We start from the raw sequence: 10,880 nt of genomic DNA, 5'->3' as shown, positions 1-10,880 counted from the left end.
AGCAAAGCAGAAAGGTATCACAGTGATACACTTTTTAAAAAAAACAGTACCTTCACTCCCTCCCACCCCCCAAGCACCTTTTATGTGATACTTCATGGGCACAAAAATGCTTGATAAATGAGTTTACTGTAAAGGCACAGATGAAAATTTCTCTTACCTCTAATAGGGTATGATAAAAACCATACATACAAAAAAATTAAAGTTAAACATTATAGCCATTTAGTTATACACAGGATACAGTACTTAATTCTAGGTTCACAACAACATTTATTTATGTGTAGTATTTACAACCAAAGCACTCAAACAATTTATCAAGAATGAAGTTCTTATGAAAATCTATGAGAAAAAAAGTGTTGGAGTTAATAAAAAGCAGATCTTATTTGCTAAAGAACTGAAGTCCTAGCATAGTCATTAAAATCTTAAGAAAAAGAGCAACAGAGACATTTTTTTCTAATAAAATTATTTCTCTCATTTCTAACATACTGGTGTTAAAAATCCTTTTTTTCTTAAGTTTGCTAAAAATGATTAATTTTCACAAAACTAAGTAGGAAAATTTCCCAAACCTCAACTTCTCTATTAGTATCACACAAAGCTACTTCTGCAAGATAGTAACATACAAGCTGTAAAAGTATTAATTTACTATATTAGTGGAGGTAAACTTTCTGGAGGTTTTTAAAAAAACATCTCTACCAGAAATTTGATTCAAGAAGGAAAATATGGGTGCACATATTTCTGGGGGAAAAATGTGCCAGAAAAAAAACACTCTTATGTAGGTCTGGTAGGCTTATTCTATAATTGTATTACAAAACAAATCACATTAGCCTGAATGAAGCAGGCAGCCAAATGAAAAGGGTGCAGGTACAACCCTATCTAATCAGTCTGGGCTAGCTAGTTCAAATATTAAGTGCACATATGGCAACAAACCATGTTCCTTAACACACTGCATCCCCTAATTTGCAGTCCTGATCATCGTGGGTAAAATGTTTGTTGCCGGCTACACGAGGTAGACTAGATAATAGTGTGGATGGCTTTTCATAAAAACTATTGCCATATGTGTGACTTCTTTAAAAAGAACAGTGCACTAGTAGAATCTGCCAGCTGCTCCTTTATTGCTAAATATAGCCAGAAAGCAAAAAACAATTAGCTACTCACTTGTAGCATTTCCATGTGTTAAAACATTTAAAGAAATCATTTCACCAAATTAATTAGATGACAGAGCTCAGCTAGCTCACCTAGTCATTGCTGGTATTCTTTCAGTAAGATGTTCAAGACACACCCTTCACTTAAACTGATTCCAAAAACAGTAATTTTACAATTTTAAATTAGTTATTTTTGACATTCTTTTCAACTTTTTGTAGGGCTTACATTGTTTGCTACAGAAAATGGCTGAGAAAACAGTAACAGTAACAGTAAATCTTGCTTTTCTTGGTATACATATAGAATAGTAGACATTAAGTATCAGTAAAATCAGTTGTTTCTAAAGGAACCTAAGACAATACGCTTTCATCTGGAAATTCAATTCTACCCCCTCTTCTACCAGGAGATTTTATCTGATCTCTTTGTGATAACAATAGCTACTATTTATGTAATACTTTAAACTTCACAAAGCACTCTATATATGTAGCATTTGTTCCTCACAACAACCCTGTGAAACATTTGAGGAAATAAGCTAAAAAAAAGTTACAAGACTTGTAGTTTTTAAGTGTCTGATGTAGGATTCAAACTCTTGTCAATTAAATAATGTTTCTTGAAGATCATCTTTTTATTAGTCCAGATTAAATTATTCTATTTCTTCAAAAGCAATTTTTAGGTTGGCAGCTTTTTCCTATTTTCAGAGAAGAAAAAAGTCTGAAGAAACAAAGTTTGAGATGCTTTATACTATTGACCCATCTTTGCTTTGTGCTGGTATCATCACAGGAATAGCTCCCATTCTACTTAGATTAGATGCTGCTACCTTAGTTGGTTGGAAACTCGGGCTCTGTGGAGTACGATCAAAGTCTTCACTTGGTACTTGGTTATACTGAGCTTTGGAATAGCCTTCTATGTTGGAAGGAGACATTGATCCCAGAGATGAATGATTGCTACCAATGTAGCTTCTGGCTGTCGATGTACGGCTCTTTGGAGGAGGAACATCCTCTCTAGAAATGAAAGTCCAGATATAAACATTTTAAAATTAAGCTTATAATTATGCAAACTTCAATCTATGTTTTAAGATGTATCATAATAGTGTGTACCATACTGGGGGGAAAAGTAGGAAATTTATGAATTATATTTCTATTTACAAGGTTATCCTCTAATTTGCTTAAGAAATTAAATTCTGCATTCTATTAGTTGAGCAAGCAAAGAGTAAATGCACAACTCCAAGATCTTGTGACTTAAGGATGTTTGAACTTTGTAAGTCATACATTCAAACCAGCAAACCACACTCAAAAAAAGCTTTTAATCTGATAAAATTAAAAATTAAAAGATCTTAGTTAAATAATTTGCTGTGCAAATACAGTACAAATGCAGTAACATACTAACTTTACTGAACCCTAGACCAGGAACACCTTTTCAGGTCATACAAAAATGATATCACTATACCTTCAATCCTTCTGAGGAATTACACACCTATACTAATTCACTAACCTCCCTGTCTACACACAATTACAAAAATTAATTGTACAACACATGTTTTTGAAAACTTACTGGCAGTGTGGTATGGTGAAAAAACACTAGATTTGGAGCCAGAAGACGAGTTCAAATTCTGACTGCCACTTGCTCAATATGAGGTAGGCCTCACTTAAACATATGTACAGAGATAGGTCAAAATCAGTCAATGCTAATATGAGAAAATAGTATGCAATCCTCAGGGAAGATCAAAAGACCTGTGTTCAAATATTTTTTTTTTAGGGGCAGCTAGGTAGCACAGTGGATAGAGCACTGGCCCTGGATTGAGGTAGACCTGTGTTCAAATCCGGCCTTACACACACAACACTCACTGGCTACGTGTCCCTGGGCAAGTCGCTTAACCTCAATTGCCTTGCGCAACAAATGAATGAATAAATAAATAAATAAAGTTAGGGGAAAAAAAAATTTCTTTTACTAAATAGCTATGTGTGACCTTAGCCTATTCACTCACCTACTCCAACCCATAGTTCTTTGGATCAGTAAAATTAGGTTATTAGGTTAGATAATCCTTCAAGCTCTTTCGAATTCTAAATTCTATGATGCTAAGTTGAAGCAAAGACCTCAGTGATCAAATTTTTACTAATATTTAGCAAAAGTAAGTAAATTATTGATTAAAATGTTGACATTCACTATTTAAGATTTCAGCATTGTAGTTAATTGTACCTCTTATAGAAGCTTTTTTAATGGAATTGTTTATTTGGGGAAAGCTTGTTTCCAAAGGTTACCTGATATCATGATGAACTTCTTTTTCATATTTTTCCTCCTTGTGTTTTTTACAGCAGCAAAAGATTAGAAGACCCAACAGCAACAGGGCACACAAAGTTCCTATGACAGCTCCAGCAATTGTACCAGCAGTGTTTGAAGCTACAACAATTAAGATAATTAATAATTAATAATACAATAATTAAGAACACCTTTTACAAGGACTTTGGACTGAAATGACTACAAATAGCAATTTAACTTCCCTTCCTATCCAGCAAGTTAACTGGCATAATTTTTCTATACACATTTTTCCATTTAAAATAATTATTTGCATAATTCTAATAGTGGAACACAAGTTAATTTGATGCCTTCCCCACCAAAAAAAAAAAATCACCATAATGAATGATAAGAACAATGTATTAATAAAATATTCTCTTTAAGCTGGGAAGGTAAAACGCCATCTGATAAAACTCTCTGATCTCATACACACACATGAAAAAAAAAAATCTTTTATCCTACCCTCTTCATACCACCCCAAAATCTGCCCCATTAACAAATCAAATTAAGGGGCATACCAAGAAATACTTTAAAAATGGAATATGAAATGAATACAAAAACTTATTATTAATTGCCAGAAAGATGAGAAATAGCAAGTGTCTGGAGATAGGCACCTGGCAGTGGCAATAGAATATCTGAGTTCAAATCCTGCCTCTGACTGGCTATATGAACATGGGACACTATTTAATCCCCTGGGCTGCTCTCTAAGATTATGAGATGATAGGTCATAGACCAGTTGCAAAGGTAGTAAAATCAAAGGTGGAGGTGACACCCTCTTCCCTCCCCTCCTCCCCTCCCCTGGTAAATATAAAGAATATACTTACGAGGAACAACATTCACCCTCAAAAGGCATTGATCAACACCAACTCTGTTTTTAACTGTACAGCTGTATGTGCCAGAGTACTCTGTAGTGGCATTTCGTACAGAAATAATAGATGGGTTGAGATCTATGGGTAGAAAAACAGATTATTTTCTTAACTATTTTTGAAATACAACTTTATTACTTGGGAAAGGAGGCTGTATATTGTCCAAGACTGCAGAAAAGTTTAAAAAAGAGAGATCTTTAAGGTAAACAAAATACAGAAGCACCCCATGATAAGTACACTCTATCTAGACAAAAAGTGCTGGGAAAACCGTAAAGCAGTCTGGCAAAAATATTAGCAAATAACACACTACATTAACCCTAGCAACTACCAACTAACACCCTACATTAGAATAAGCTCTAAATATCCATGACCTAAATATAAAAGGCCATATAATTTTTTTAAAAAATTAGCGGAGAAATGAAACTTTCACATCTATGAATGGAAGAGAATTCTTGATTTAAAGGGGCATAAAAATAATCACAAAAGATTAAAAAAAAACAAGTTTTATTACATAAAGTTGAAAAGTTTGTGCACAAGCAAAATCAATACACTCAGGAGTAGGAAGGAAGTCATTAAGCAGGGAAAAATATAACAGATTTTTCTGATAAGAAGTAACAATATCACAGATGTGAAGCTGTAGGCAACTCTAGAGGCCTCTTCTTAACAGATGAAGAAACTAAAGTCCAAAGAAGTTAAACTGCTCACCAAAAGCCACAGGTGGCAAGGGAGACACTTTCTGCTATGCCACTCTACCTTCTCATCTGATATTCAAAATACAGGTATCCGTTTCACATTGCAACTTTCCCCATCGTGGTTTCATTATATTGTGAGTCAGTATATGAAAATATATGGGGATTTTGGGGAAGTTGTGCCAAAGCTGCAGATGACATGCAAAGGCCAGTAGACAACATAGAAAAGGTTCAGAAATGCATACAATATACATATAGTATTATATAATATCAACATATTTTATCATTTAATACCATAATAATTCAGACTTCTTCTCTGGTATGAAAGGCCAAAAAAATTTTACCTGGATTTTTCAGATTGCAGGGGCACTGTGCCCCTGACCCTTTCGATGTGGAAGGGATAACTGTATATAGAAGGAAATTGATACAAATATTTAAGAATAAGGAATAATTTCCCCAAGAGATAAATGGCCAAAGGATACAAAATGTCATTTTTCCAATGAGAAATACAAGCTATCAACAATCACATGGAGGCTGATTGCCTACCTCCCACGTAACTAGTTCAGCAAAACCTTGAAGTGTGCATCAGACTGAATAATGATAATATTAACTGAACTAGAGCAATTCCATTCCAGAGATGCTTAAGAGGTCAGCCAGAAGCTCACATGTAATAGGAAAGAAAGGGGGCCCACTAGCAAAGAAACTACTGATATATGGTAGCCTTCAAGTCCAAATAGACCAAGGACAGGTGTAGATTGCAAGGCCTTGTCCAAGCAGGAGGCTTCCTTGAGAAAAGTCCCAAGGTGGTCTGAAAGCCCTGGAGCAGGGACCTTGTAGTCACAGCAAACACAAGTGAGGGGTTGCAGTTCTCAAAACAGGACCTCTGAGGATAAGAGCTGTAACATAACAAGACCTCTGTCTTAAGGAACCAGTGAAGGGTCTCAAGATGCAATGGTCTAACCTCACAGATCCAGGGAGGTAACTCCAGGAGGGATCAACAGAGGAACCCAAGAAACCAGTGCAAGATATCACCCAACCAAAAATCAAAATTTTCGGTCAGTCAGTCTGTCTCCTTCTCCTTTTATCTATCTACCTCCCAAAAGGAGGAACTACATAAGATCTTCAAACAGTGATTCAAAGGAGGAGAAAAAAAAAAAAAGACTTTCCGCTACATGAATTACTACCAGATTACATGAATTATCACCAGAAAAACAAAAGATTAAAAATGAAATAAAATGAAGAACTAAAAGAAGAATAAAGTAAAAATTTCATCAAGATGAAAAAAGGTGTGTGTGGGGGGAACTCTCTTCTGTCTCTCTACTACCTCACTTGGTGATTTAATTCGCTCCATGGATTTAATAATTATCTCTGTGCTGATGATTTTAAAATCTACCTACCCTCCTCTGTAGACTTCCAAAACTTTTTCATTCATTTTGAACTGGATTGTCCAGTAGACATAAAATTTTAAACTCAATGTGAAAAACTTATCTCATTTTCCCTCCTAACCTTACTAGTACAGTTGAATTCAATGCCATCCTCCCAATCCCTCAGGTTTGCAATTCAGGCTCAAGGCCTCCTGATTTTTACCTTTGCAGTATCTTTCAAATATGTATTCTTCTCTGATACTGCCACCCCCTAGTATAGGTCCTCATGCCTGGATTCAACAGTCTGCTAATGGGTCTGCCTGCCTCAAGTCTCTCCCTACTCCAACAAATGCTTGTTGAGTGACTGACCATTAAACATTCCAAGGAGCATGAACAGATAGTTCTCATAAGAAGAATGATAAACTATTAGCAAGGCTGGGAATGGTAGTCCATGCCTATAAGCCCTACTATCACGAAGGCTGAGGCTAGTACATCAAGGCTTGGGGATCTCTTGATCTCAGGAGTCTGAGCTATAGTAGGCTAAGCCAATTGGGTGTCCACACTAAGTCCAGCAACCAACGGTAAGCCACCATGAATGGGGCTGGGGTGGGGGTGGGAGAGAGGGGTACATGAGGCTAGGGAGAGACAAATGGTTGGAAACAACATATCCAAACTTCCATGACGAAAAGTAATGGTGATTGAGCCCATGGCTGGTCACTGCCCTTCCATGACAAATGAGATAGGGATGAGATGGGGAGATCTAGTCTTGGAAAAAAACAACACAAAAATAAATTAACAATCATATAAAAAAACTGCTATATCACTAATAATAATAAGACTGAAAACCAAAATAAATCTCATACATATTAAATTGTCAAAGATGACCACAGTCAATGCTGGAAAGAAGAGAAGCACACTAATACACTGTTGGTGAAGCTGTGGACTGGTACAACCCTTTCGAAAACAATTTGGATTAAATTAAAAAAAAAAAAAGAGGAACAAAAGTAGCCATTGTCTTAAGAGATTATGAGTGCTAGGTATATATCATCAAAGAGGTGGAGAAGTAGGATAAAGTGCTGGGCCTGGAATCAGGATGATTGGTTCAAATCTAGCCTCAGACACTTACCAGCTGTGTAACCCTGGTCATTTGACCTTTGTCAGTTTCCTCATCTATAAAATGAGATAATTATAGCACCTACTCTGAATGAGATAATAAAGGTCTTTGTAAACCTTAAAGTGCTTGCTAGATGTTGCTGTTATTATTATGGTTGTTGTTATTGACAGAAAGATCCCATATGCATCAAAATATTCATAGTAAAACTTTTTATGGTAGCAAAGAATCAGAAATAAAGTAGATGTTCATTGATTGGGGAATGGCTAAACAAATGGTGGGTTGCTGTTCAGTTGTTTTCAGTTGTGTTAAACTCTTCTTGACCCCATTTGGAGTTTTCTTGGCAGAGAAACCAGAGTGGTTTGCCATTTCCTTCTCCACCTCATTTTACAGGTGAGGAAACTGAGGCAAACAGGCTTAAGTGACTTGCCCACTTAAAAAGAGTCTACTGTGCATAGGTTTATATTGTCACAGACTTGGATGATTCCTTCTCTCTCACCCCCTGTCTTTTTTACTCTTCGTTATAAGTAATGACTGTGTGTGTAGGGGATTATTGAGGGATATGAAGAGAATGAAAGGTGATATAAAAAGAAAAGACATCAATAACATTTTAAAAGAACAGTTTCTTTCCAATTATCTTGCCTGTGAAAGAAACATATAATCCTTTTGAGGTTTTCTAATAAGTATTATTATTATTACCGGGGTATGAGTAAACATTTTCCTTCCATTTCCCTCCCCTCTACTCCTCAACAAACATTTAAACAACCAGAAACAAACTTCATGTGCATTTCAATGAGTTCCTTAAAGAATGGGGGAATAGGCAAAAAGTGAGATAGGACAGGGACTACAGATACTACTGTGGAAACTAAGGTTAAGTGGAAGCATCGTCTTACTTTCCCATAATTCCTGTCACTACAGACCCCAGCCTTGAAAAATCAATGAATATCAGGGCAGCTAGGTGGCGCAGTGGACAGAGCACCGGCCCTGAAGTCAGGAGGACCTGAGTTCAAATCTGGTCTCAGACCAAACACTTGACACTTACTAGCTGTGTGACCCTGGGCAAGTCACTTAACCCCAAATGCCTTAAAAAAAAAAAAAAAAGAAAGAAAATAAATGAATATCAACTTAAAAGATAAGGACTGGAGGGCATTGAGAGTGGGGGTAAGTGGGGCAGCACACCTCAAGCAATGACAGAAAAAAGAAAGAAAATAAATGAATATCAACTTAAAAGATAAGGACTGGAGGGCATTGAGGGTGGGGGTAAGTAGGGCAGCACACCTCAAGCAATGACAGAAGTGAAAAAGAAGGTCCATGATTGAGATATAAAGGCTGACACTATAAGCAAACTGAGAGAGCAAGGAATAGTTTACCTGTCAAATTTATGGTGAACAGAAGAATTTATGACCAAACAAGAGATAGAGAACATTATGAAATGCAAAATAGATAATTTTGATTACATTAAATTGAAAAGTTTTTGCACAAACAAAGCCAATGCAACCAAGATTAGGAGGGAAGCAGAAAACTGGGAAGGAATTTTTACAACCAGTGTCTCTGATAAAGGCCTCATTTTTAACATATATAGAGAACTAAGTCAAATTTATAAGAACACAAGTCATTCCCCAATTGATAAATGGTCAAAGGATATAAACAGGCAGTTTTCAAATGAAGAAATTAAAGCTATCTATAGTCATGAAAAAATGCTCTAAATCACTATTAATTAGAGCAATGAAAATCAAAACAATTCTGAGGTACCACATCACACCTATCAGATTGGCCAACATGGCAAAACAGGAAAATGATAAATGTTGGAGATGGGGGGAAATTGGAACATTAATACATTGTTGGTGGAGTTGTAAAATGATCCAACCATTTTGGAGAGCAATTTGGAAATATGCCCAAAGGGCTATAAAAATGTGACCCTTTGACCCAGCAACAGAATTTCTAGGTCTGTATCCTAAAGAGATCATAGAAATGGGAAAAGGACCCACATGTACAAAAATATTTATAGCAGCTCTTTCTGTGGTGGCAAAGAATTGGAAACTGAGGGGATGCCTATCAATTGGGGAATGGCTGAAAAAGTTGTGGTATATGAATGTAATGGAATAGTATTGTGCTATAAGAAATGATGAGCAAGCAGACTTCAGAAAAACCTGGAAACACTTGTATGGTCTGATACTGAGTGAAGTGAGCAGAACCAGGAGAACATTGTACATAGTCACAGCCATACTGTGTGATGACTGACTGTGACAGACTTAGCTCTTCTCAGCAATTCAAGGATCTAAGACATCTCCAAAAGTCTCATGATGGAAAATGCTAGCCACATCCACAGACAGAATTATGGAGTTTGAATGCAGATCAAAGCATACTATTTGCTTTTTTTTCCTTCAGTTTTGTTTTGTTTCTTCTTTCTTGTGGTTTCTCCTATTGGTTCTAATTATTATTATTATTGTTATTTTTTTGGCTAGGCAATGGGGTTAAGTGACTTGCCCAGGGTCACACAGCTAGTAAGTGTTATGTGTCTGAGGCTGGATTTGAACTCAGATCCTCCTGAATCCAGGGCCAGTGCTATATCCACTGTGCCACCTATGGGTCCCTCTAATTCTTCTTTACAACATGACTAATGTGAAAATAAGTTTAACAGGAATGTATATGTAGAGCCTTATCAGATTGCAAGCTGTCCTGGGGAGAGAGGGGGTAAAAAATTTAAAACTCAAAAGCTTATGGAAGTGAATGTTGAAAACTAAAAATAAATTAATAAAAATTAAAATAAAGAAGTGAAAAAGAAGGGAATGGAAGAAAGGTCTTTAAGAATAACAATAGCTGAGAGGGCATTTCCATTTGGTTGAATCTGGGTAGGGTATCTTTTCCTGGGTATTATTTTAAGAACAGAATTCAGGGACTATCTCTTTTTGTGACCAAATATGAGTAATCAGTAAAAATGATAAATACAAGACTATCGTCTCTTTTGAAAGTGTAAAACTTGAATTCTGTCAATTTTCATATTATTTTAATAATTGTATACAAGCATAACGTATTCACAGTGTGCTTTTTGTAATATATCCTTAAAACAACTCTGTAATGTCGATGGTAATTTTACTTTGTCTTCATTCCCATTTAAAAATTGAGGAAGTTCAAGTTCAGTGAAAAAGACAAAATTAATGACTTACCTAAGATAACACAGCCAGGCTTTTAACTGAGAACCAGACTCAACTTCTAGATGCAAAATTTAATATTCTTTTCATTATAAATACACATCTGTCCCAAGACAATCTCAAAAGACACATGATGAAAAATGCCATCCACCTCCAGAGAAAAAGCTACTGTTGTTTGAATACAGACTGAAGCATACTATTTTTTTACCTTCTTTTTGTCTTCTTGTACAAAATGATTAATATGAAAATGTTTTACATGATTGTACATG

The 10,880-nt window shown here is 35.9% G+C and overlaps 1 protein-coding gene across 2 annotated transcripts in view; it reads right to left on the bottom strand.

The window, feature by feature from the left end:
- Positions 1-1,090: 1,090 nt before the first annotated feature.
- CXADR (CXADR, Ig-like cell adhesion molecule) overlaps positions 1,091-10,880 on the bottom strand; it is a 40,752-nt gene continuing 30,962 nt past the window's right edge. For both annotated transcript variants that reach the window (XM_027843572.1, XM_027843573.1), the window contains exons 5-7: positions 4,254-4,376; positions 3,396-3,534; positions 1,091-2,138 (exon numbers count right to left, since the gene is read on the bottom strand). In XM_027843572.1, coding sequence (XP_027699373.1) covers positions 1,874-2,138; positions 3,396-3,534; positions 4,254-4,376 — 527 coding nt within the window. In that variant the 3' untranslated portion in view covers positions 1,091-1,873. The remainder of the gene's footprint in view (positions 2,139-3,395; positions 3,535-4,253; positions 4,377-10,880) is intronic.

Source organism: Vombatus ursinus, unplaced genomic scaffold (assembly GCF_900497805.2).
Source record: "Vombatus ursinus unplaced genomic scaffold, bare-nosed wombat genome assembly UNPS02014924.1, whole genome shotgun sequence".
NCBI classification, from domain to species: Eukaryota; Metazoa; Chordata; class Mammalia; order Diprotodontia; family Vombatidae; genus Vombatus; species Vombatus ursinus.
This window is presented reverse-complemented; position numbering and strand designations above follow the sequence as displayed.